This window comes from Protomyctophum bolini, assembly GCF_963924005.1.
Source record: "Protomyctophum bolini genome assembly, chromosome: 22".
Classification (NCBI taxonomy): Eukaryota; Metazoa; Chordata; class Actinopteri; order Myctophiformes; family Myctophidae; genus Protomyctophum; species Protomyctophum bolini.
Window position 1 is genome coordinate 12,472,463 of NC_137883.1, and position 26,456 is coordinate 12,498,918.

General features: G+C 44.0%; 1 protein-coding gene across 6 annotated transcripts in view; it reads left to right on the forward strand.

Moving 5' to 3' along the window:
* sema4d (sema domain, immunoglobulin domain (Ig), transmembrane domain (TM) and short cytoplasmic domain, (semaphorin) 4D) overlaps positions 1 to 17,927 on the forward strand; it is a 55,130-nt gene extending 37,203 nt beyond the window's left edge. For 2 of the 6 annotated variants that reach the window (XM_080756214.1, XM_080756215.1), the window contains 14 exons: positions 97 to 230; positions 2,463 to 2,608; positions 3,021 to 3,083; positions 3,194 to 3,292; positions 3,635 to 3,728; positions 4,316 to 4,435; positions 5,440 to 5,591; positions 6,371 to 6,546; positions 7,487 to 7,643; positions 8,145 to 8,367; positions 9,046 to 9,158; positions 9,335 to 9,507; positions 9,707 to 9,753; positions 10,411 to 13,788. In XM_080756214.1, coding sequence (XP_080612340.1) covers positions 97 to 230; positions 2,463 to 2,608; positions 3,021 to 3,083; positions 3,194 to 3,292; positions 3,635 to 3,728; positions 4,316 to 4,435; positions 5,440 to 5,591; positions 6,371 to 6,546; positions 7,487 to 7,643; positions 8,145 to 8,367; positions 9,046 to 9,158; positions 9,335 to 9,507; positions 9,707 to 9,753; positions 10,411 to 11,444 — 2,731 coding nt within the window. In that variant the 3' untranslated portion in view covers positions 11,445 to 13,788. Of the gene's footprint in view, positions 1 to 96; positions 231 to 2,462; positions 2,609 to 3,020; positions 3,084 to 3,193; positions 3,293 to 3,634; positions 3,729 to 4,315; positions 4,436 to 5,439; positions 5,592 to 6,370; positions 6,547 to 7,486; positions 7,644 to 8,144; positions 8,368 to 9,045; positions 9,159 to 9,334; positions 9,508 to 9,706; positions 9,754 to 10,410; positions 14,020 to 15,270; positions 15,484 to 16,066; positions 16,159 to 16,330 lie in introns of those variants that run through there. The other 4 variants (XR_013963460.1, XM_080756217.1, XM_080756216.1 and 1 more) reach the window with 4 other exon arrangements.
* The last annotated feature ends 8,529 nt before the right edge of the window (positions 17,928 to 26,456 follow it).

Sequence of the window (26,456 nt, forward strand, 5' to 3'; positions counted from 1 at the left end):
AGAAACCGTGTGTGTGAGCCTGTGTTGGAGATGTTTTCTGCGTGTAAAGTCTCAGTATGTTAAAAGCACCGTGGTCTCTCTCTGTGTGTGTTGCAGGGGAAACTTCACGGCTCCAAAGCTTCCGGAGTCCAACATGGGTTTCGGAGTGCTGGGGGTCTTCTTGGGCCTGCTGCTGGAGGTGTCCACGCATGGACCCCACACTGTGCCTCGCACCTCCTTCAAGCACCAAGGTAATCATTAAGACCAGGAGGAGTAGGCAACGTTTGCCAGCAGTGCCAACATTGCCACAAAGGACCCACCGAAACCCCCTCATGAAGGACCCCCACTTTGAGAACCACGGCTGTAGCCCAAAGCTTTTCATTTTGGAGTATGTCTCTGCGGATATGGGGCAGACGACCTCCTCGAGTTGGGTTTGTGGCCACGAGAGACAGGAACACTGACTAATGCAGGATCGTATGTCGAGGATGAAATTCAACTGTAATCCACTTGAAGGATGTGAAAGTTCAGACACTCACTTGAGGTCAACCGCGTGCGACCTGATGTCCCTATTTTGGGCACGTCATTATAGGCAAAAGAAAATGTCAAATATTTCTCTTCCTCCGGGGCGCCGATGGCCTAGTGGTTAAGGCGCAGGCCACATATAGGCTCTAATGCAGCCTAACGGCATGTTGTGGGTTCGATTCCCGCGCCTGGTGTCACTCCCTGTCTCTCCCTGTTTCCTGTCACTCTCCACTACTACTATACCTTTTTTTTCTTGTGAAGATTTAAGATAAGATTGCGTTATTTGTAATTCTGTTTCCTTCTGCAATAAGCAGTTTCTCCTAAAAGATATGAGGAAACAGACAATCTACAAGCTCGTGGCTTGATCTGCTATTGTCTCTGTTCATCGTACAATAAAGAGTTATGCATGTAAAAGAGCCTGCTCTCATTTGAGGTTACAGACAATTTGGACGTTTTTGATTGTCAGTATACAGAAATATTATACTCTGCATCTATTTCCAGACATGTACATTGGGTCAACACCTTCGCCTCTCTGTCGCATTGCAGGTTCTCAAGTAATGCCTCCTAATGGCCAGGGGGCGGAAGCTCTATTTGTACGCCGCCATTGACATAAATAGCTCTCGTGTAACTATCCCAGCGGTGGGCGGCCCGTGGTAACTCGGCTCAAGGCAAAATTGAGTTTCTCTTCTCTCTCTCTCTCTCGAGTGACTCAGCCAGTTATTCGGTCAGTCAGTGAGGGTGTTTGCTTTCATGGTTGTGATGTTTATGTCTTGGCACCCGCAACCTGAGCCTGCTCACACCTGGCACGCCCCATGCCAGCTAGCCTGCCTAACACAAACTCTGCTAGGGCCACGGTAAATCACCCCCAACATAGTGACACATGGGTACACTCACAGGATGCTTCCATATGCCAGAGAGACGGTAATGGGACACGCTGCACAAGTGTACAGAGACCCATGCCCCACAAGTAAGGCTGGGCACAGCCCAACATGGGCTGTGTCACATTTATTACATAATCGTCTAATCGCAATCATTTGAGATAATCGCAATTATTATTATTGTCATTATTGTCATCGTTTCCATGTTGAAAGATGTTCACACCTGTCTGAACTGATACATGTGCAACTATACATGTATTGTTATAGTTACTGTACTGTGCTCTGCACTGTATTGTAGTGTACTGTGCTCTGTATTGTACTTGGATTATTTTTGGAACAAATCTTCGAGAAATGACAGAGTTACCGTATGGGGTCCCCATGAACGTGCCCAGGGCTCGTACTGTATTGTACTCTGTGCCACTTTACTCTGTGCTGTACTCTACTGGCCACTTGACATACATGCACACACGCACGCACGCACATAGCTGCGTATTGGAGCGGAGGCACCGCTCAAAAGAAATAGCAGATCTACAAGCTTACATGTTGTACACTTATAGCTGTAGATTGTAAGCTGACGCATTGTAAGCTTGTAGATCAGCTATTTCTGCAAAAAATAAATAAAAAATGTATAAATAATTTCTTGGTATATTTCAGTTGGCATATCTGCCCTCACCCTGTGCACTTTTTCATTACGAAGCCTAAAAGACAAACAGAAATGTGACTTCTATTCATAACGTTCCAACGCCAAAAATAATAATACTCGTTAATCGCAATTATTTGTGTGACAATGAATTGCCAACTTCAAGGTGTAATTGTGACAGCCCAATGAATATGTAGATATTATATCGATATTGTGATATGAGATTAAATACTTATTAGTCTTTTGTGTTATTAGTGTTGTCTTTTCCTGGTTTTAATCAAAACCCTCTATTCTTAGTAAAACCCGGACTGGGGATACAACTGTACTTGGACTGCTTTTTTCCAAATCTCTTTCCCAGCTTGTAGATCTCCTCTCATGTGATCTAATCTTTCCCAGCTTGTAGATCTGCTCTCATGTGATCTAATGTTTTTGTGTGTGTTCAGAGGTGGACCTGTTGGAGTTTTCAGAGCCAGGGATTTTCAACTACTCCACTCTGTTGCTGAGCGAGGAGAGAGGCGCGCTGTACGTGGGAGCCAGGGAGGCCATCTTTGAACTCAGCAAGACCAATGTTACAGTCAAGAACAACAAGGTATCACAATGTGATGTGATGAATCCATCCTTTAGATCTGGGGTTCCCAAACCTTTTCATCTCAAGGACCCCCACATTTACACTAATTAGCCCACGGACCCCCTAAAATACCCCCTATTTGAAAATATATGTCAAAGGACCCCCAGTTCACCCATTTCTATCTCTGGGACACCAATGTATATTTCAATTCTGATAGTGTAAAGGGTCCATTCGGTTCCATTTGTACGCTCTCTGAGTTACAGACCCATGAGGGTCCATTTGGTTCCAAACTATCATTTAGCTGGGGACCCACTGGAACTCCATCAAGGACGCCTGGGGGTCCCCGGACCCCACTTTGGGGAACCACTGGTTTAGATATGAAGAAAGATGAGGGGTGCTCTCTTTAATGAGATTATTTTGTCCCTTCTAAAAGGTTCAATGGACAGTTGCAGAAACTCCAATGACGATGTGCACACTCAAAGGAAAATCAAAAGAGGTCAGATTGGAATTTTGCTTGTTTATGCCATTGCCTATAGATATCTTGTCTCAAAGAAACTTGCCCAAATAAATGCTTCATTATTAAGAACAAGTCATTATTACTTACAGAAGGACTGTCTAAACTACATCCGGGTGCTTCAAGTGTTGGACGATGAGAGGCTGTTTGTCTGTGGGACGCATGCCTTTCAACCGCAGTGTGACTACCTGGTGAGTGGCGTCTCTTTTGCCTTTATCATGATAGATGTACATTAGGTTGACAGAGAGGGGGGGGGAGACATGCAGCAAAGGTCGTCGGGATCGGGACTCGAACCCGACCAGCCTAGGTGCCCAACCCGCTAGGACGGCCCAGGCCACAAGGACACACGTGATTGTGTACTGACTTGGATCAGTTGAACTATGATCACTATGTATCACTATGAAAATGCGTTTAATGAAAAAGTAAATAAAATAAATTGCTAAAATAAATACATTTTTTAAATTGTGATTATGATTAGGGTTTAGTGTGTGGCCCACTTTCATCAAATAACCCTGACCTCCTCTTTCTCCCAGAGCCTGTCAGACTTCACGCTAGCGGGCCGAGCCGAGGACGGCAGGGGGAAGTGCTCCTTCGACCCGACGCAAAGCTTCACCAGCGTCATGGTTGGTGAGTCGGAACAATTTGTTACCACTTCCACGAGGCGGACACTGGCTAGTACGGACCTCCTCCTTCCCCACCAGCGATGTGATTTTTAAATTCAGCTCCGTTGAGCCTCCATTATGACCCGATTTTCAAAGCGCCGTATCTCCAAAGGTTCGAGAGCTGTCCATGGTGCGCCGCCGTGCACCCGACCGCATCACTGACAAAATGTAGCTGGTTGTACTGCTAGCTAAAGGCTGCGAGCTAATGCCAGTAGAGTTGAACTCCTCCCGGGGGCCCCCACCTTCCTGTTTAACCCGGAACGGAAACAAGCTCCGTAGAATGGAAGCAGATGAGCGGCATATCGGCAGTGTGAGCATGCTAACACTAGATGGCGCTAAAGGAGTTAGAAAAAGCCAAGAGTTGGTCTCTGTGTCAAGCTGGTAGTATTTGCCAGTGTCTCCAAATCCCCCAAATACAAACATCTTTGTCCCGATTGAGACATGTGGGGACAAAAGCTGTATATAGGAGGGGCTAGCGCTCCTCAAAAAATCTCAACTTTATGGATGGCTTGACAATAAATCTTTGTCCTATTTTAACCCCCCCCCCATCAGATGGAGAACTGTATTCTGGAACAGCATACAACTTCTTAGGCAGTGAACCTATTATTTCCAGATATTCTCCAACTCCTCAGGCTCTGCTGAGGACGGAATACTCCACATCCTGGCTCAATGGTAAGTTGGGATCTTATATTATGACAAACATCTGTCATGTTCTTGACTCATTATCTTTCACTTTGTAGATTGTCTGTTTTTGAATAGTTTAAATACATCAAATGGGTTCACGTTGGTAGATGTTTGGGTTGTGTTGCCATGATGTACAGTATAACTCCAACGGTGGACAAGAAATCTAAAAGAATTCCTGCATTGATTAGAAATTGAACAAGCCATTTATCTCAAATGGTAAAATAAATCAAATCAAATCAAATCAAACTTTATTTATAGAGCACATTTTAAAACAACCAAGGTTGACCAAAGTGCTGTACATCAGTGGCAGAACAGAGAACAGGCAGGAGGAAACACAGAATATAAACGAGAAAACACAATAAAAAAAAAATGTAGGCATGAAAGCAAAAATGGACTCAGGAGGGATTAAAAGCCAGGGAGAAAAGATGAGTCTTAAGGTGAGTCTTAAAAACACCAATGGAGGGGGCAGAGCGAATATGAAGGGGCAAGCTCTTCCAGAGCCTGGGAGCTGCAGCCGCGAAAGAGCGTGCGCCCCTGGTGCTTTTGCTAGTTATACGGCCCTCTAGCAGTACTTGATCCGCAGAGCACAGAGCTCTAGCCGGGGTGTAGGGTTTTACGAGCCTGGAGAGGTATTCGGGGGCCAGCCCATTTAAACATTTAAAAGTAAATAAAAGGACTTTAAAATCAATTCTAAAAGAAAGAAAGAAATTCTAAATATAAATATTTGATTAAGGAATATACTATGCATTCGTTCACGCGTCATGGCCCCAATCACATGAACGTGCGCAATGATAGTCAACGGACCAGCGCTGGCTTGAGCTGCAATACCAAATTCGGCCACTATGTCCATTTCGCCTCAGGGTTTCCTCTGGGTGCCTTCTCTATTCATATATACTCTATGGTCCCGACCCAGTGTTTTGGGAGCCACTGTTATAAAACATGTTCATGGTATTTCCTTTCCGATCCCCCTTCCATCTTCCTCCTCCTCGCAGAGCCCAGCTTTGTTTTCGCCGACGTGATCAGGGAGGGAGGCGGCGCGGCAGATGGCGAGGACGACAAGATCTACTACTTCTTCACCGAGGTGTCGGTGGAGTACGAGTTCTTTGGCAAGCTGCTCATTCCCAGGGTGGCACGTGTCTGTAAGGTCAGTGCAACGTCACGCGGCCATCTGCCATCTGCCCAGAAGCTGCAGCATGGGGCCATGTGGGCATATGTCCTGCCCTACATCTATCTGCATCTTTTTCTATTGCTGTCCAGCCAGAGCACTGCACCACTCTCTCTCTCTCTCTCTCTCTCTCTCTCTCTCAATCCTGTATTAATATGTCCTTGTGGGTGGACGTCGCAACCATGACATAATTATCCACTGCTCTGATCAGTGCAATATAGGACCAGATTTGAAGGCTACATACCGGCCTGAAAATCAAGTGAGTGGTGCCTTTTATCACGATGTATGATGATGAGAACGTCATCATGCAAAGGTTTATATGGAATACATATTTATTGAGGGGTGCCAGCCCCTCCTATACACATGTTTGTCTTTAGTTCAATGTTTGTTTTGTAAACGCCATTGACAATGAAGGGAAAACCTAGGTCATAATGTGCCTCATTACGTCATAATTTGTCTCTTTATTGTTAATGGCGTTTAATGTTTGTGTTTGTGCATCGTTTGTTTTACGTCACCATTACATCACCTAATCAACATGAGTTAGACTTTAATATATTAGCGCCCCTCACTTCACACGAGTGTGATTTTTGCCATTGACATGGTTGTCACATGACATCACAGGCCACTCGTTGGAGCAGTTGGCACCGCTCAAAAATGCATTGCGATACCTGTAGTCAATATCCATTTTATTGCCACTGACTGTGCACCGCCACCAATGATGTTTTCTCTTATAATAACCGCTCCGTTTGTCTCTCCAGGGAGACCTCGGAGGCCAGCGGACCCTGCAGAAGAAGTGGACGTCCTTCCTGAAGGCCAAGCTGGTGTGCTCCATGCCCGAGCTCAACTTTGTGTTCAACGTGGTCCACGACGTGTTCATCCTGAAGGCAGAGCACTCCAAGGACACCGTCATCTATGGAGTCTTCACCTCCCAGTGGTCAGTGGCCTTCTTTACCACAGTCGTTCTATGGAGTCTTCACCTCCCAGTGGTCAGTGGCCTTCTTTACCACAGTCGTTCTATGGAGTCTTAACCTCCCAGTGGTCAGTGGCCTTCTTTACCACAGTCGTTCTATGGAGTCTTCACCTCCCAGTGGTCAGTGGCCTTCTTTACCACGGTCATTCTCAAGCTTTTTGGATCTCAAGGACCCCCCGTTTTATATGATTTTCACCATGGACCATGGATATATATATATACTGTATATACACACAGTATATTTGTTTTTACTCTGGGACCCCAATCTACACCGTAAAATCCTCAGTGTTCACTTAACTCTGAGAGTGTAAAAATGTCTTGTACATAGATCAGCTATTTGTGCTGTGCTGTTTTTATTTGTGAAAGTTTTTAATTCCGTCTGGTTCCAACCTGTGTTATATATTATTTTTTGCAAAGGGAATTGGTTTAGAGCAGTTGTTCTCAACCAGTGAGGGGGTTCCAGATGGTCCTCAGCTAAATGATGGAGAGTTGGTAACCAAATGGACTCTTGTAGATCGTTAACTCTTGAGATCAAGAGTTAAATTATTGTTAAACATCTGCATTCATTAATTTACAATAAGTCTATACAATTAGAGAATGTAGAATAATTATTTTTGATCGTTTGCCTGTTCTCTCCTAATGGCTAATGGTACAACATCAATACAGCATGGAATTGTGGACAAAGGTCTTATCCAACGATAACAAAATATTCTTGAGTTTTGGGTCTGCAAGGCTAAATCTCATCAAATGGTGGTCTGTGGCTCAAAAATAATGGACCTTGATATGAAAACGGTTGAATACCACTGGTTTAGAGGGAAGAAGTGTTCAAAGTGCAGTTGTAGCCCACGTCCAGTTAAGACTACATGGGTTTGAAGTGGTTTTAAAGCTGTCCTTTGTGTCCCAGGGCTAACGTGGGCCTGTCGGCGGTGTGTGCCTACAACATGACAGCAGTGGAGGAGGTGTTCTCCAGGGGGAAGTACATGCAGAAGGCCACCGTGGAACAGTCCCACACCAAGTGGGTGCGCTACAACGGGATGACTCCTTCCCCGCGGCCCGGAGCGGTAAGGGCACCTTTGCAAAAAATGTGTTAATCTGTCATTCATCAGATTTAATGACACTAGATATTCCCTCACACTGCATGAAGGAAACACTAACCTAACCCTATTCCATACCTTTGCGTCATTTACGAAGTACACAAATATGCATATAAACCATAGTTATACGTATATAAACTAGAGGGCATACTGCTACGCCTCCACTATTCATTTCAATGGAAGTTGCTCAGTGGTGTTTGAAGGACCCAGAAGAATGCTCTTCTTCTGCATTTTCTCAACGCACTTCCGCACCAATATTTGGTGTCCAAATGCGGAAGTGCTAACGAGCACTCTGTGTTAAACCCCAGCTGTGCTGGGTTTACTCGTGCTACATGCATGGGCAAAAAAAAAACCCCGCCCGCCTGCAGTTCCAGCTTTGGCCAGTAGAGTGTGGCGGCTTCAACGTTGTCCAGCCGCTCTGGGGGCTTGACATAAACGGCTGAATCCTCGTCTCTCCCCGTTCCCCAGTGTATCAACAACCTCAACCGGCAGCACAACATCAGCAGCTCTCTCCACCTGCCGGACAAGACCCTCCAGTTCGTGAAGGACCACCCTCTGCTGGAGGACCCCATCCTCCCCATAGGCAACAGGCCCCGCTTCATCACCAAGGACGTCAACTACACCCAGATAGCGGTGGAGAGGGTTCGAGCGCTCGACGGCAACATCTACGACGTCATCTTCACCGGAACGGGTAAAAGGCACCGCAAGCGATTTCACAACCGTGTCTTGATCAGGGCCCACTAGAATGTCTCCAAAGTGTTCGCGGCCCCGGGCCCACCCATCTGACCGCTTATACAAGATACATTTGGTTTCTTCCCAGGACCAAAACTTACAAAAATACAGTATTAATTACCATCACATTGCGACATGTTGTGAGTTGTAGAGCGGCTATTTTCACTAAAACAGGCACAAGACCCATAAAAATGTGTCAATGACTCATAAATGGACCCTGATCCATTGATTGGGAACCACTGTACACATTACTGTTGCCTTTGCTGCCTCGTATAGCTGAAAATGGTAAAAGTCCGTCATCTAGTGGCTGAATGTTGTGTAGTGCAGTTGTTCTCAAACTTAATACAGTATGTATCTGGCAGCAGAACCCCATCTTGCGGTGACTGTAATTTATTTCCACAAATAAATATTGATTAATGTTTGTTCAAGATTATATATATTTTTAATATATATGCCTCGGGTAATTTCAAACATCATCAGGTCCTGATGTTTGCTGGGGACCCCCTCATGAACCCCTCGGGGTCCCTGAGCCCACTGGTTTAGATGATCCTCTTGCATAAATAATAACTAGTCTAAAAATATGCTTATTAAAGTCTACATGTTCAGCATGCTTTTCCCTTTTATTTTTGCTCCATAGACAAGGGAGTCTTACACAAGTCAGTAGTGTATGAAGGAGACGTACACAGCGTGGAAGAGATTCAACTACTGAAGAACTCTGAGTCCATTAAGAACTTACTGCTGTCCTCACAGGTGTGTATTCGTGTAGTAGGTTATAGAATTAGAAACTTGCTGGTGTATAAATAATTATTTTACTTATTAGGTAACTGGAATGCTCGCCTCAAAACACCCTGTGTGTGTGTGTGTGTGTGTGTGTGTGTGTGTGTGTGTGTGTGTGTGTGTGTGTGTGTGTGTGTGTCCGTCCACAGACACGTTTTCTATATGCTAGCTCAGACTCGGGAGTGGTCCAGTCACCCACAGCCTTCTGTGACAAATACCTGTCCTGTGACGACTGCATTCTGGCCCGGGACCCCTACTGCGCCTGGGACCCTAAAAAAACTGCCTGTGTGAATATATTCGATGCCCCCAGCAACACACACAGGTAATTCAAGTTCTGGCATTTTTTCTCTCTCACTATCTGTCTTAACGGCAGTAACCAAAAGCAGAAACCAGTTATCAAACCAAAGCCATCTTAACGGTCACCGCACCCCTTCCTGTTTGGCCTGTTTCTTTCACAGTTGGTGTTTGTCTCTGTGCGTGTTTTAGACACTTGTGTACATAATGCATATTTGTTTTACCAGGAGTCTACTCCAGAGTCTTAATGGCGATGCAGACGGCTGTCCAACAGGTATAGTGTGCAACATGTCATTCTGTCTCACTGTTGGAGCCCGACCCATTATTGGTAATGGTCTAGTCTAGGTCTCTCAATGTTGGGCTCTGACATCGGTCGGGCTCGACTCATCATTGACGAGTTTTTTATTTATTGCTTAACCCATTAAGACGGAGAAAGCATCTGTGTCATTTTTACAGATTTTAACCACTTTATACTTTGGCCATTCAAAAATAGCAGATCTACAAGCTCATATAGCATCACTTGCTATTTTTGAAAAAATCGTGACAATTTGTGCAAATCTTTAACTCAAATCCTTGCTTCTGGGGGTGTCTGGACAAAGTATTTTGGGGGGTCGGCGGCCTGACATGCCTGAAGAAGGCATGACAAAAGCTTGCTAAATGAAAGCTTTCTATCTATATCTATATCCGATTGTGCACAGATTTGAGTGTGCGGAGCCTCCCTTTACTTTTTTACTTAATTGTGATTCTAGCACCTCATGGCTGATGAGCCAGCGGAAATGTTTTGAGCACCACTGATAAACATAAGTTTTTCAGAAAACTGTTAGATTAGAATGATTTAGATTAGAATATTTCTTTCAGAATCAGCCTCAGGTCTATGTTAAATGAAATGACGGCCTTCGAAAATGGTGTTTTCCTCCTGTGTATCCCCCAGTGCCAGTCTTGTCTGTGCAGGACTACAAACATGTCACCGTGAAGCCAGGGAGTTCCGCTGAGCTGCCGTGTCTGGTGCGCTCCAACCTAGCCCAGCTGATATGGAAGTCCAATGGCTCGGCGCTGACCGAGGCCTCTCGCTTCCACCTCATAGGGGAGGCTGGCCTCCTCATCTACAGCGTGGCTCCGGAGGACCAGGGCCTCTATGAGTGCTGGTCCCTGGAGTGGAGCCCTGCCTCCGGGAAGAACTTTAGCCGCCTCCAAGCTGGATACTCTCTATCTCTGGAGGCCCCACCCAGACCGCCGTATCCGGCCGGTCGCACCGTGACCACCCTCGGCACCAATCTCGGCCAGAAGGAGACGGAAAGCCCCCGGTCCTCTGAAGGTAACGGTAACACAGCCAAACCTCCACTAACTTCGGCCCGCGCCCCTCCCAGCCCCTCGGCCACAAACCTCTTCACGTCCCCAGCTCAAACTGACTTGTCACTAACCCCACCCGCCAGTACTACTACCATCAGGTTACAGCCTAATCACCTCCCCCCGAATCCCAACGTTCCCCGGCCAGAGACCCTGGACCCGTCAGCAGAGTTTTTGCAGTACAACAATAGCTCGGCCCTCCTCGCCCTCTTCCTCCTCTTCTTCCTCCTCTTCCTGGCTGCGCTGGCGTACAACTGCTACATGCAGTACCTCCCGGCGCCCTGCCTGCGGCTGCGAGCGGCCCTCCTGGGCAGCCACAAGAACCCCATCCAGCCCGAGTACCGGTCCTGTGAGTCGGGCTTGACGACAGAGCAAGCCGTGACGGAAAAACTGAACCTCACAGAACAGCGCCCGACCCAGAACGGCAGCAAGGTCACCCCGAATAATCAGCTGCGAGCGCTGCGCGACACCGGGTACGAGACCGAACCGGAGTGTGGAAACGGAAGGATCCCCTCTCACAGTTTCCCCGACGACAGTCCATACAAGGAGAAACCATTTGACGTAGATTGTGAATCTCAACCGATTGAGTTTGCCGATGCCGATGAGCCTTGCTGCTAGCGAGAAACCATAGATTTGGCTGTTATTTCCCTTAACCCAGAAACTTAGGGAATACTACGCTATTGTTGCCTCACAGTACATAGTATGTTCTATTTACAGTGCCAGATGAGGATACGTTTATTTCAAATTTAAGGTCGTGCATCAGACTCCAGAGATTGGATTTATTTTCTGATGCAAAGGGCTACAAAGTATTTATCAAGGCAACTCATGAATGTCGTAACTCTCTGTGCATAGTCCAGCAGAAAAGAAAAGTAAAGAAGCTATTTTAAATTTCCAAATTGGAAACATTGTTTACCAAATTGGTAAGTTACCCTGATGTTCTCCAAATTGGATGCACGTTACCTTTTTGTACAGTGTGAGATTGGGGTGGGGGGGGGGGTGTGATTTTGTTAAATTCATGTATTTTATTAGTTTGTTTTTATTATTTTGCAATTTGGGCTAGTGGATGTAGTTACATTTCTCAGGGAAGGTTTGCTCAGTACGCTGTCATTATACTACCTAGCTTTGTGTACAATCTTCACACCTCTAGCACGTACATGGTCTGTGGACTATGGATGTTCCACCTGTTGCAGTGAGGTACTGTACTAGGACCAGCGAAGATACAAAGGAAGAAAAAGAACAAAACTGGTCGGCGGTACAGTCATTTTTATGTTTATGAAGACTTTATGCTGTATTCTCCTACGTGAGATTGGGTGGATTTCTTTTTCCTTTTTTTTTACCGAATCATACGTCTGGAGGAAGAGGAAGATGATATTCGCACAAAGGTGTTGTCAATCAGAACTTCAGAACCCTATTATTGCTTAGACGGCACCAATCAACCCTACAGTGGGGTGAGGGGACTCGGTGGTAGGAGGGAGGTGGGAACTTTGACTCACAAAATGGGGGAAAATGCTGGAAGATTTCAAACCACTGTCTGAACTGTGTAGATGTGACCGGAGTCGCACAATCCTTTTTTGTTTTGTTTTTCACCCTATGATGGTACAAAGTCACTTCAAAGTCACTTCTTTTTTTGTTTTGTTTTTCACCCTGATAGTACAAAGTCACTTCTGCACCCCCCCAGGGCCATATTAACCTCTACTACTCTGGCTGACAATAACCCATTAATGTACAGAAATACGCTGATTGATTATCCTTTTTTTTCCCTTTGGTCTTCAAATGAGCCCTGAAAACAATCTTTTACCATGTTTTCATTTCCAATTTTCTATTTAATTCAGCTTTAAATTCTAGATTGTCCTCCCCAGAGCATGATTAGTTAAAGTATGAATCTCACATCTGTGGTAATATTCTCATTTTATTGATAGCATACAGTACTGTATATAGTTATGATGATCCCCATTGTGGCTTGTTCTTTTATGGCACACGCCTGATTTGTACTTTATACTTTTGATTTGTACCAGTGTCGCACATCAAAAATGGCTGATCTGCAAGCTTACAACGTGTTGCACATTGCGACGTGTTGTGAGCATGTGGATCGCCACGATGCGCAACCAAGTACTGTTTAAATCAGGCATTGGAACTAGAGGTCTACACAGGTCAACCCGAAACCGGACACCCGAGGGCCTACCCGAGACTGGAGCGGATCAGGGTAAAACGATATTTACTTTCTCTCAGGTACGGGTCAGATCTATTTTAATTGCTGCGGTGTCTCGAGTAAGACTCTGACCCCATCTGCTTTAATCTGCTTCGGTATAATTACATTCTAAAATCCATATTGTCTGTTTGGTTTGAATGACGTTTACAGACGATTGAAACTCAGCTAATCTCAGTGCAGTGCGTTTGCCTGAACACCATGGACATTTTCCATATAGTGAGATTAAACCCAAACTACGAGAGAAACAATATAGTGTGCAAAAGCCACCAGGATCGTCATCTGTAGTGGATATTATCGAAGGGCACAGTAAGAACGTTAGCTAAATGTACTACTCTCTGCAATGCACTACTGCAGATTTGATGCAACCAAGACAGGCAAGTCTCAGCGGTGAAACGAGCATTGTTTTGCAAGGCCTTGCTGAAAATATAATTTCGGTGTACGTATAATGTAGCCTGCTTCGGGTCCAGTATGTTCGGGTCGAGACCCATTAAGGTCCGCTTGGAACCGGGTATGGTTATTCTTGGGTCTGTTTCGGACAGTGTTCGCTCATTCTCGGGTCATTTCGGAACCATTTTGTCAGCACGGGTCCAGCGCTTCGGTCCTGTGCAGACCTCTAATTACCTTTTTTGTTATCCTTCCTTGTGTGCTTTGCACGTCAAACCCTTTTCCTCCTCGACTTTCCTCAGTTCTTACCATTTCTCCATCACTCCCTCCCTCCCTGCCATGTGCTCCCTTCTCCCCTCACAGCCTCCTCTTCCAGTGCATCCTCCTCCTCCCATTCCTCATCTGGAAGTAGTACTACTCCCTCTGTCCTCCCTTGCCCCTCCTCTCCTCTTTCCGTTGCCACCTCTTCCTCCGCCGGGCCTCGCGGCGGTGTGCAGGGCCAGAGGGAGGCAGAGGTGAGACTATTGCCCCCCCTGCTGAAGGATCAGGCCTGGGGGGTTCACGCCCAGGAGGCCTTCCTGCTCTTCTGCCTGGCCTTGGGTGAGTGGTGCCTGTGACACTGACTCACCCCCACCCCAAAACCCTTCTTCAGGAACTCACACTGCCTGGTTTTGCCTGTCAGTTTCTCTTTTTATTCCTCTCTATATCTGTCTTCCCCTCTTTTCCCATTCTCTCTCTGCCCCCTCTTTCCCCCTTCTCTCTCTATCTCCTCCTTTTCCTTTCTCGCGCTCTCTTTGTGCACCTGGCATGTGGCTACAATATTACCTGACATCACTTTCCTACCACCAACCTAACCTGCATAGATATTTACCCCCCCCCCCCCCCTCGTGTGTGTGTGTGTGTGTGTGTGTGTGTGTGTGTGTGTGTGTGTGTGTGTGTGTGTGTGTGTGTGTGTGTGTGTGTGTGTGTGTGTGTGTGTGTGTGTGTGTGTGTGTGCGTGCATGCATGTGCAAAGTTTTTCACAACAAAACTGCCTTTTTACTGTTACAATTGGTGTACCTTAACTTTAGGCCCATTTGGACTATACCTAAACTGTATATGAGGCTAATCTGAATAAATTGGAGTTTCCTTTTTTTAAACTAAAAACCTCTCAGACATGTGGTTTCATGTCTCACATGCCTCAGTTCCATGGTACTGAATTTTGTTTTTATAACTGGAAAATCTGACCTGATATATGAGATATTTATAAGTAGGTACTTCTCAAGCAGTGTCGAGAACGATGTTTTTGTAGAAATATTGTAGGTTAAATGTGTAACTTGGATTTTCTTTGCCTGTAAACAAATGTAAATATATTTGTATATATTGGGAAATACTTTCAAGATGTACATAATATTCTCAAACATTTTGGGGTTAGGGGAGGTTAAATAAATCTTGATTTCAAATGTTATCAATGCTGGTGCCTATTTATTCAGTTGTGTTACGTCATCATTTTCATTACTGGCATTAACAACGATAGAAACATTTAGAATGAAAGAAACCTTTTTAGGGTAAGTTTCTTTTTTTAAATATATAAATAACTGATGCATTATGTGTTGTTCAGCTGCAAATTCTGTACTACTTAAACCCTCTGTACTTGATAAAACAGACCTGTAAAGAGCACATTTGGTACGATCTTACTTCACTCTACACAACTCGATTTGCCAAAAATAGCAGATTTACAAGCTCACTCACAATTGTGAACTTCTTGTAGATCGGCTATTTTTGGCCAGTGTCCCTGTGGAGTGACGGGTGTCTTGGCAGAGTTGTCGACCAATCAGGGGTCAAACATGAAGTCCCATTCTGTCCTCTTAGGTCCTAGTGACGTCCACATTCACTGGCTAGTAAACGGACACGGTCTCGATGGCCCGGTCATGGAGCACCGACGGCAGATGGGCCATGGGGAGGCGCTAGTGAGCAGCTGGCTCAGGGAGGGGCCGCTGATTAAGGACGCCCGTTACCACTGTATCGCAGAAGCCAGCGTAGGACGTGACGTCTCTGAGGTCGATCTGCACCTCACTATTGGAGGTAGATGATTAATCATCACCTGATTAATCAACAGATGTAGCATGCCTAAATCTGTAATGTGTATGGTTTGGGTGAAAAGGTCCATTTGTACCAATTGAAACCAATTGAAAAATAGCAAAATATAATTCAGGATTTAAAATAAATAACAAAAATTGCCGATCTACAAGCTCAAAACGCGTCACTGCGACGTATTTTGAGCTTGTAGATTGGCTATTTTTGCTCTGGAGTGAGTGGAAATAATTTGTGGCCCTCTCCGTCATCAAAGTTGCCCACCTGTTTTCTATTCAAGAGAAAGTGAAATGCTAAGACAAACGTTACAGTCATCATCAGTTACACTGATTGCATTGTCCCAGAGCTTTACACTTTTTGTCATCTTTGAGTAGACTTGAGTCATCGTTAAACTTCTTGCAACTCATTTTCCACTCTTTTTCCTCCATATTTTTGAGACTATATAGCGCCCCTGCAATCAACTGAATTGAGGATAAACTATTGGTTTCCCTGAACCTTTGCTGTTTTGCCATGACTCCTGACATGACATTGTTAGGTATGTTTTATATGCATAAAGCCTCTTATCAATTAACAGATGAGGAGAGCATTCCATCCAGAGATTTGAACCAGTGGAGGAGTGCACTCACTGAACACGAACAGCTGCTAAAACAATGGGAAAAGGCCTGGGTATGTTCATATTCTGACTGCGTGATCTGATTTTAAGGTTGATTTAAGATGGAGCCAAATTGACTGTGGACAGATTTTGTCTCAAGCATATCTAAAAAAAAATGTCAGAAGTTTGTGTGTACATGTGTGTGCACACGAGTGAAATATAGACTGTGTTTAATTCTCTCCACAGGAAAGCTGTGATAGAAATGGAGCTCTCTGAAGAGGTCATGACGCATCACTGATCTTGGCTGTATTTGGTTCTGAACCCGGTTCTCCACCAAAGTGGACCAGGCCTTAAGACACCACAGACGTCACATGTGAATGTCATGTGATGTCACAGTGCCATTTCTTAGATGGAGGTTTGAGGAGGACTCTTCAAGCTAAGTACTTCATGCCTTCTGTCAGGCTCACCTGGTGGGCAAGACGAGACTTGACTCCTCCCTACTCCAAGAAGAAGGTGACGGGGCCGGGTGGTTGTCTTTGTTTGAGGGATGGCAGACTAGACGCTGGCAAAATAAAAAGTGACTGCACTTACTGTAAGCCTGATTGCAAAAAAATGCAAAAAGAATAGCCCATCTACAAGCTCACAACGCATTGTGATGTGATGCGTTGTGAGCTGGTAGATCTGCTATTTTTGACTTTTTTTTTCTGCCTGTATACTGACATGCCCAAATAAAGAGGCCAGTTTTAAAGTGAAGAGAATGAAGTGACAATCTAAAATCAGATCTGCAAAAATTCTAAAAATCATTCAAAGGTAGACGAGCTATGAATAAAAGACCTGAATTTGTAGGTTCTAACATAATGTACTTGACCCGATCCCAAAAAGAAATTTCTTTAAAAGATCCCTGGCTAATAAGCCTTATATGCCTTAATACATTAGAATTGCCCTCTATAAACAATTTTTAAAACACCTTAAATTATAATTGTTATAATATATCTTTTAAGAGGACCGCCTGTTGCAAGATGATGTCATTTGTCCATCTCTGGTCCAGCAATATGGAATGCAATGCATGTACTAATAAAAACGTGCTCTTAGGAAGTATTATTACGTTGTTTTTAGTTATAATATCCATTCTCCAAGGGGCTGGACCACACAACTTGTGATATATGTTGTTAAAAATAGCTGGAAAAAAAAGTTATAGAGCTCAATTGTAATATATTAAGGCAAATCAGGCTTATTAGCCCATTTAAAGTGTCATTCACATGGAACCGCAGTACAATGTAAATGGGTACAATTTGTACTTTTAATGTCAATGTGGTCTATTACCATAATAGTATGTAGCATCCACCATTACGAGTGTTGGTGAGGTTTAGGTGAAGGTGGTATTTTTTATTTTTTTATTTTTAAGAAACTGGGGCATTAGTCACAGACAGTACTTTCCAACTATTTCCAACATTTGCTTTTGCATTAAGCACAAACACGAGATGGTTTTCGGATTGAGTTCATGCTACACAAACTACACATTGCAAAGGATTGTTTTCTGTCTCCTAATAGAGGGTATGCGCATGCATAAAGTGAGTGGCAAATTGAGTGACAAAGTGAGTGGAAAGTGAGTTTAACGTTGTTTAATGCAATCAGATAGGACTTTTCTGTTTGGATGTATGCGCTGTCAAGGCCATAAAGTAGTTTCTTGCCACTCAGTAGGCGTACTGTAACTTCCGGGTATTATGATGAAGTCACGTGCATACCCTCTAGTCTATTTCCTCTAATATCTTTCTGTATAGTCTAAGTTTACCCTCTGTCTCGGACAGTTTAGCAAAAAATAAACAGAGGTGTTTTATTTATTTTAATTTTTTTGCTTGATTGTTTTTTTTTCTCTTACACTGATCTCTGGGTCTATAGCAAACTTAATGGTTATTTTTGTTTTTATTTGGCTTTTTCCTAAACATGCTGGCAAATGACATTGAACATTGCCCCAGGCAGCCGCCTATGGGAGCCCAGCCCTGTTGTGCATGCATGTATCATGTTCTGTAGACACTTTGATAGTCTTGATAGAGCAACATAGAACACCTAGGGAACAGCACCCTCTTGTGACTAAAAGGACACAAAACACAAACTATGTACAGTATTCTCCTTGTTGCAAAGGTGTTACTGAAGTGGACAGAGTGGAGTATAATTACATTAAAATAAACATTGAAGCTCATTTGCTAAAAGTAGTTAAATGGATCATGTCAAAGGCACGCGTGTTTACTGTACCACTAATAATATAAATGAAGGAGAAAAGGGGAACAAAATGTAAAAATACAGCGTCTAGCACAGGCCCTTAACAGAATTAGAAAAGTGTGAACCTCGGAGCGCACATCTCCGCCAGACTGTGTTGACTACCCAGGGCCTGCAAACTTTGGAAGGCAGCCGTGGAGTCATAGCAGATGTTACCCAGTCCCAGGGCCCAGTCAGAGATAATATGCACTGATTTGTGAGTTTTGGATCTGTAGGAGGAAAAGCACATATTTTCCATACCCTAAACTTGCCTAAAGGTTCACTTTGTAACTTTTTTATAATGAATGTAATGTAAATGTGTCCAATCTGTATGGCAGAGTATGTTAATACAATATAACTTATCCAATTGGGGTGGTTGTATTTCGTTTCCCTGCTATTCTATTGAAACATACTGTAGATTGTGTCAAAGTCATGTCTCACATAGATACAGGATCTGACATGAGGTCAAATGTCATGTCTCACCTAGACACAGGATCTGACGCCACGTTTGACCTGATGGTCAAGATTAAATTTATCCCCAGAGCAAGCAGGCCGGCTCTAATTAGCTCAATAGTCAAAATCTCAGGGGTTCTCCACCTGGGGGTCTCAACCCCTCAGGGGGGTTTCCAAATTATTTTGGGGGGTCCCCAGATTATTTTAAAAATAAAGACAAAAAATATATATACGTGTGTGTGTGTGTGTGTGTGTGTGTGTGTGTGTGTGTGTGTGTGTGTGTGTGTGTGTGTGTGTGTGTGTGTGTGTGTGTGTGTGTGTGTCAGGCAGATGCCTGAGGAAGGTTGAAGGACCGAATCGTTGCATTTTGGACAATGAATAAAAAGCTCTTGAACCAGCAAGTGACAGTGTGCGGGTCTCCCTCCTTCTCTACCGTGTTTGCAGTCTGCTGCTTTGTCGCCGACGCACCTGTGTTTAGAGTGGTCTGATGACTTGAGTACTTTAGTTTCCACTAGATAGCAGCAGAGACGGGCTCATCAATTTTATTAAAGGCAAAGCGTTAAATCACAAGTTGTTTCAAGGCACTAGATGTAGAGCAATGGACCGACAGAGACCCCAGCATGGTAAGTTCACTCAACTTCACTCCCCGTCAATGAAATGTTTCTTTTATACGAATTTTGTGCAGATTAGCTACAAAACTGATCATTCATTTCATGAGCTTTGGTTAGCTTGGTTTGTAGGCTACAAAGTCAGGCTAATTGTTTTCCCCTATTTCCAATCAATGTGATAATTAAGTAAACAGGCTACTGGCTTTAGTTTGCCCTCATTTGTGGTAGAGAGGTGCGGGAGGCAGAGCTAGGAGACAGCCCAGGGCCCCAGGCCCAGGGTAATAATAACAGCAGATGTCGAACAGCCTATACTTTGAACACAAATACCGCTATTTAGGCTACATTAATTAAATATAGCTGTTTTGCGGCTATTGACCATTAGTACCATGATGTCACCAAATCAAATGCAAGCTATATGGGAGGACTGACCTCAGTGTCTCGCTCCCACTTTTCATCAAATATTTTTACATTTTCCAAAAATAAACTCTTTTCCAGACATAGCAGAAATAACAGAAAATAGCAGACCTACAAGCTCACAACGCATTGTATGTTTGTGAACCACGTGATGTAGATATACTTTTCACTATTACTTGAAAGGCTGCTTAAAGTGGTTAAGTCATAATGTACTTTTTCATTTCCTAGAAATGTAGCAGAGTCAAAAGTACAATATTTGTCTTTGAAATGTATAGTCCAGCATGTGCAGTATTTTGATGGAGTTGTGCAGTTTATGATAAAAGCATGAGGACTTATTTCAGGTGCAGGTTTTGAGTTGCTACTGACATTATAGGAGGTGGGCTTTCTGACCTTTGACTCATCCCTTTCAAGCACAGTGTTTGACTTCACTGGCCACTGCAGAGAACTGTGGGGGTGAAACTTTGGTCTTACCGATTGCTGTGGCAGTTGATCTCCTTAATAACTGCGAGCGGTGGCACACTCTGGGTTTCTGGGGCATTGTATCTTGGTGATCTCCTGCCAGTGTTTCTCCACACTTCTCATGAGCTCTGTGTTTTGGGCTATAGTCAACATACATTGTCTTGGCTGGAGGTTGCTTTCCAGGGTTCTGGCTGCAGATCCAGCCCATTCTTGTGCAGATGGCTGCTGGCCCACCTGGAGGCCCCAACCTCACTGGCCTGGTTGGTGTGATTAGGTGGGGGTGGTCTGCCTCAATCAGGATGAGGGGTTTGACCCTTTCGAACTGTTGTAGTGGAAGTCTGGTTAGGTTGACTTGAAGTGAAGGCTCCTTTGATTTGGTAACATTTCTTTGGCTGACATGCTGCGGACACAGAATGACACTGATGCCCCCTTCAGTGTCTGCACATCCTGCCTGATTATAGTTCTGAGGGCCGGATCTTCAGGTGCTCTGTTGAGGCCAAGTCTTTCCACTGCAGCGGGAAGAGGCATTGTGCGTAGATGCCTCCTCTCTGGGTGTCTCTCTCTAAGTCTCACTGTTCACCTCATGCAGGACTTCAAGGTGTTTACCTTTGCACAGGCTACATGGCTTCCTGAGATCACACTGGGCAGCTAGGTGTGATCTACTGTACCAGCGCCAGCACTTCTTGGTTCGAATCCATTCTGTTCATTCTCTTCACTGACTGAGGAAGTGTTTGTTATTTTCACAGAATGGACAGTAGGCATTAGCTTTCCCTGTCTCTTCAGGTGGGGCTGCTACCTTGCACTCAGCTCCTTCTTCGGCACCATGCAGAACTGTGGCATATCTGCCCATTTTCTGAGGTAACCAATGTTTTGGCTCATTACTAGGGAGCTGCACATTGAAGTCGTGGCACCAGGACTTGTGCTTCAACCACTCCGAGAGGTGTAGGTTGCTCCTGGACCGCAGAGCATTGTGTGGGGGAAGTAGGCTCTTATCTCCCTCTGGGCCTATAGGGTTGTTAGCATGCCTACCAGCGACTACTTGAGCGCAAACTTCTCAAAGGATGCCTTTTCGCCTCGACGGATGTCGGCTGCCTCCAGGATACTGGCTATTTTCCGTAATGCTAATTGGTGGGGCTGTCCAAACTTGTCGTTTAGCACCACCACCATGGTGTCATGGTGTCAACTATGACTTGATACGTGAACCGTTGGGTGGTGTTGGATGGCAGCAGGTTTTCGAGTGATAATTTGAGGCGGGGGAACTCACTTGGTGAAGTCGGGGATGGTAGGTTGTGGCCCCCTGTATTGCTGCTCTACTGTGTTATCTTGTGGGGGGTACAAGGGTTGGTATTCTGGGCCTGGCCACGGATACTGACAGTTCCGGGGCAGAGCTGGTTTACAAGCAGGATGGGGGTCTGATGAGCACGGACTCACTTGACTCTCACATGTCACAGTTTGAAAACATGTACAGTACTACTGCTACATCAATATTACACATTTTGTGTACGATTAGTCACCAGAATAAAGATTGTAGATGGTCTAGAAGAACTTGAGTAGCAGGTGGTGTCCATTTTGAAATATGGCTGCAATGGTCTCCGTACAAATGGTAGATGATGGATGGAGCCTGTACACCACAGGTAAAAAACCCACTTTCTTTATTGTCAATAAAGAAAGTATTTTTGTACCTGTGGTGTGCAGGCTCCATCCATCATCTGCTGAAGTTTCTTTAGCCCAGCACCCAGCCTGTCGATGTGTGCATTATACTGTACGTCCGCTCAGTACAAATGGTACCACTGTATTCCTCATCCCTGAAAATGTAGGATTTGTCACCAGAATCAAGATCCTATGTGGTCTAGAACCTGAGTTTGTAAAATAACAAATAATAGCAGGTGGTGGCCATTTTAGAAAATAGCTGCCATGGTTACCACGGGACAAATCTGCGATGGCCCTATAGCAAAAAATGTTCCTTATGGCATGCATGCTCTTAATTGTGTGTCAAATGTCATGCTTTTATTGTAAAGTGCGTGTGGACGCTGCAAGTATCCAAAAATACAACGCAAACACTCAAGTAAAGTAGCCAGCAGATACTCTGGAAAAGTATGTAGGCCATCCATCCATCCATCTTCAACCACTTATCCGTAGTCAGATCACGGAGGCAACAGCTCCACCTGAGAGCTCCAGACTTCCCTCTCCTATCCTCCTATCCTATATAGAGCAACATTAAGTAAGTAGGCCTACTCCGGTAAATGTACTTTCTTACTGTCCACCACTACAGGTCCAGGAAATAAACTTGTACCCAAGCTGTTCCCTAGCAACGCAGTTCCACAGACATGGTCTATTTTTATTCATTTTTATATTTTTTATTTCATGAAGCACTGGTTTGAAAATAATTCTGTTTTAGATTTCTTTCTTTCTTTTTATGTTACCTGGCAACAAGTGAGTGGAGTGGTGTCTGGATGCTCACTCCTTCAAAAACATAATCTTCTTTATCTACTTTATCACATCGTTGCTGCCCGGCAGTAACCTTGTATGTCGATATTTCAACTTTTTATGTTTTGTTGTAAAGTAATGACCTACTACATCATACAAGAGTCTGACACAAAAGTAGTGAAAATGGCACACACACACAAACACACACACACACACACACACTCCCCCCTTGTGACCGGTTTTGTTTTATACAATAACCCAGTCTGCATTCATGTCTCGTAGTGTATATAGTGTCAGAGAATCTGCAATCGTGTGGCAGCCACAGTGGACGCCCCTCACTTCGCACAAGAGTGATTTTAACACACACACACATACACACGATGCCAAAATAATAGTTTGTTTAAACAAAATTGTAACGTTTCTCCTTTTCTCTTTCAGGTTTCAACACAAAGTCTCTTCTCCTTCCTTTCCTGTAGGTGGCATGGAGGAGTAGGTGGATTTAGCTGTAGGGATTTCCGACAGGTGAGTATGGTTTTAGCATAGGATTTCTCCCCCCCTTTAGGTGCCGCTAGGTATAACAATCTCAATGTATATACAATGTGAATAACAGTCTCTCTAAATAAGGATGGGAAGGCAGTGAAGCAGTAAGTATTTCTACTCAGCCTGGGTACTTCTACTCGGTGGCTGTGTACTGGGGCAGTAGAAATACTCCTTTTCCTTTATGGTATTAATCCCTTTTATCCTTTGTGGTATTAATCACTTGTTCCTTTTATAGGTTACACGCTCGTTTGAACGTGCCAGGTAGAGTTGGGAGGATGAAAGGACAACAGGAAGTATTTATATTTCACTGGGGTTACATACGTGAAATGGATTGGTTCTCGACTTACCGCCCAACATGCCCGGTATATGCGCTGCCCACCTCCCGGAGAATGGATCTGAACTGAGGCAGAGAGAGATGGCTTCATACTGTGGGTACTCCCTAGCAGCTGTACACAGGTGCGGCGCATCCCAGCTGAACGAGTAGGTAACGAGGTATGTATTTTCCCTCTATGACCGTGCCTATTACCATTGAGAGACAAAAATAAATAAATATATATATATATATATATAATATATACACACACACATACATAAAGTGGGTACCCCAACACTAAAAAACATCTGGCTTGCACTGGAGCTTCTTCATAGCAACCTCATACAATTGTAACAGTCATTAGCCTAGTACTGGCTTGTTTGTAGCGACACCACAGGTGGGAAGTATCCAGAGGTGTACAGAACGATTTAAAGAGTGAAATCTTCACCGGTACTGAGCACATGCTAAATTTGCGCACAGCATGTTTCCTTGAGCATACAGCTTCTGACGCAGTTTATATATGTCCTTGTCACAAGAGCGGTAATTTGAGATGATATGGCCAAAATATTTAATCTCACTAGAGAAAACACAGCTCTGTTTACACCTTTATTTCATTCCTATTTATATTAAATATGTATTTGTACATACATTGTTTTGTTCCACTTTTGCTTTGGCAATGTAAACGTATGTTTTCTCATGCCAATAAAGCTCATTTGAATTGAATTGAGAGAGCAAGAATATATTAATATACCTATAGATGTCAGTATATTTTTATGTCATTGAACAATATATCAGGTTTTCACCATACATTAATAAAGCATAACCAACTACCGGTAGATGAACGTATAAATGACCATTCATATGATTGCTGAAAAACTGTTCATAATGCTGTCACATGATGAAAAGGAGGGGTGTGCTTGTGCATGCAACACATTTGATGCTCTTGAAACTTTGTTATTTCTCGTTATCTCAAAGTGGCAAGACATCTCTCATGGCTATCTCAAAAGGTAAAATCTAAAGGTACGCTCTATGTAGCGTTCATGTAGCAATATAAAAGCTGTGAACACAATGTGCACCTGCATTTGGAATGGTCTCTTCCACTATTCTGCTAGCCTTCCCTGAATGAGTCATCCAGCCGGCTTCTCATTGGATAAGACCATTCCATCCCTAGGGATTGCCTTGCAGAGGCAGAAAGGCCTTGCTCTCCATTCACAGAAACATTGCTATGCCAACCAGCTATTTCATTCACATAAAAGACAAATATCATATTTATTGTCCTCAACTCTATTTTTTAAATCTTTTACCTTAAAAAAAACATTTTCTTCTCTTGCTTTCTGAAGGACTGTCTTTTCCTCCCGCTGTTTCTATTTTGCCTTTTGTTTCTGAGCAGAGAAGGGAGACGTGTGCTGCTTGTCTCTGTTTTTTTTTTCTCTCTCCTGTATTTGCCAGGCAGGAAGGAAGGAGAGATGTTGGGAGGGACTGCAGCAGTGCGAAATCCGCAGCAGAATGAGAGGAGAGAGAGAGAGGAGGCTGCTTATGAATGAGTGTCAGTCTTTTGGGCTTCGCTATAGATGCTCCTCCTGAGGACATTTTACATGAATGGTGTTTGGGATGCGTGCTCTGGGCTCCAGGAGAGATGAGGAGGATTCACTGCTGCTTGCTTCTAACGAGAATATCTAAGCCGCTTTCTCTCAGCCTAGCTCCCATTTCTTCAGTGACTCATCTGGCTAGAGAAATAATGTTCTTCACGCTGTGTTTGGTTTGCGTGTAGTTTTTTCCATTTGCTTGGATAAATCAGGGTTCATTTGGTTTAAGAGAGATTGTGATTGTATCCTACACTCCACAGTAAGGTCTTTAATCCTTTGTTTGCAGAATTGTGGTGCAACATGTATGATGCCCTTAAAACACAAAAAAACTGCCAGTATCCTTCAGCTATCAAAATTATGTCATTTATTTGATAGCGTTAATTGCTATGGCGTCATCATTTTGTAATTTTCCTAATTTATAGATATATATTTTTCATGTAAGTTATGGAGCCTAGTATCTTTATGATATTGTTAAGTAGATTGTGTTGATTTCGGAGGAGGTTGTCTCCGTTTTCTGTTCAGGAAGACTTACAGCAGCAGATTTATCGAAGCTGTCAATCACACAGTAGTTTTAGATAACTGATTTCACTCGCGTTCATTTTGAACGGTGTGATTCATTCATACTGTATGAGTCATTCGATTTGATCCATATGTCGTATGAGAAAATTCAAATGGAAAATAACGCGAGCGTATTGTTACAAAACACATTTTATCATGTTGCATTATCAAAGTACTTCTCGGTGATATTCTTTACAAAAACATATCGACACAATAAAACAGAAGCGTTTCTACAATGGCGAAGAAATATCAGAAGGGACAATTTGGAGAATTGATTGGTTGTAGTGTGCTGTAAGTGGGAGGACTTTTCCCCCCCTTCCAACAGGAAGTGATTTGCAGTGTTCAGTAAGGCTTTTGGCGAGAAGGTTTTTCTCAGATCAGTGAGTCATGCTTTAGCTCGGAGCCGGCAACCAGCCAGTCATCATCGTCAACAAACCATCTCCATTCTCGGACTTGAGCATCATCAGCATCATCTTCATCAGCACCGTTTTCATCACAAAGAAAACAAAAACAAACTGTACCATCATCACACTGGCGGCTTTCTAGAAACCCATTTCCAATGGCTTGTTTCTATTTCATTCTCTCTGACGGATCGGATTGCAGCCTTGGATCCTCCTGAAGGCAGTCTGTGGCTTTTGCAACAGCGGTGACGGGCAGCAGCTCGGCACACAACTGCCACCACTGTAACCTCAGGAGAGGAAAATTGCAGTCAGGTGGCCTGTGATTTGCTACGAGGCATTCGCTGCCTGCGCTGCCGC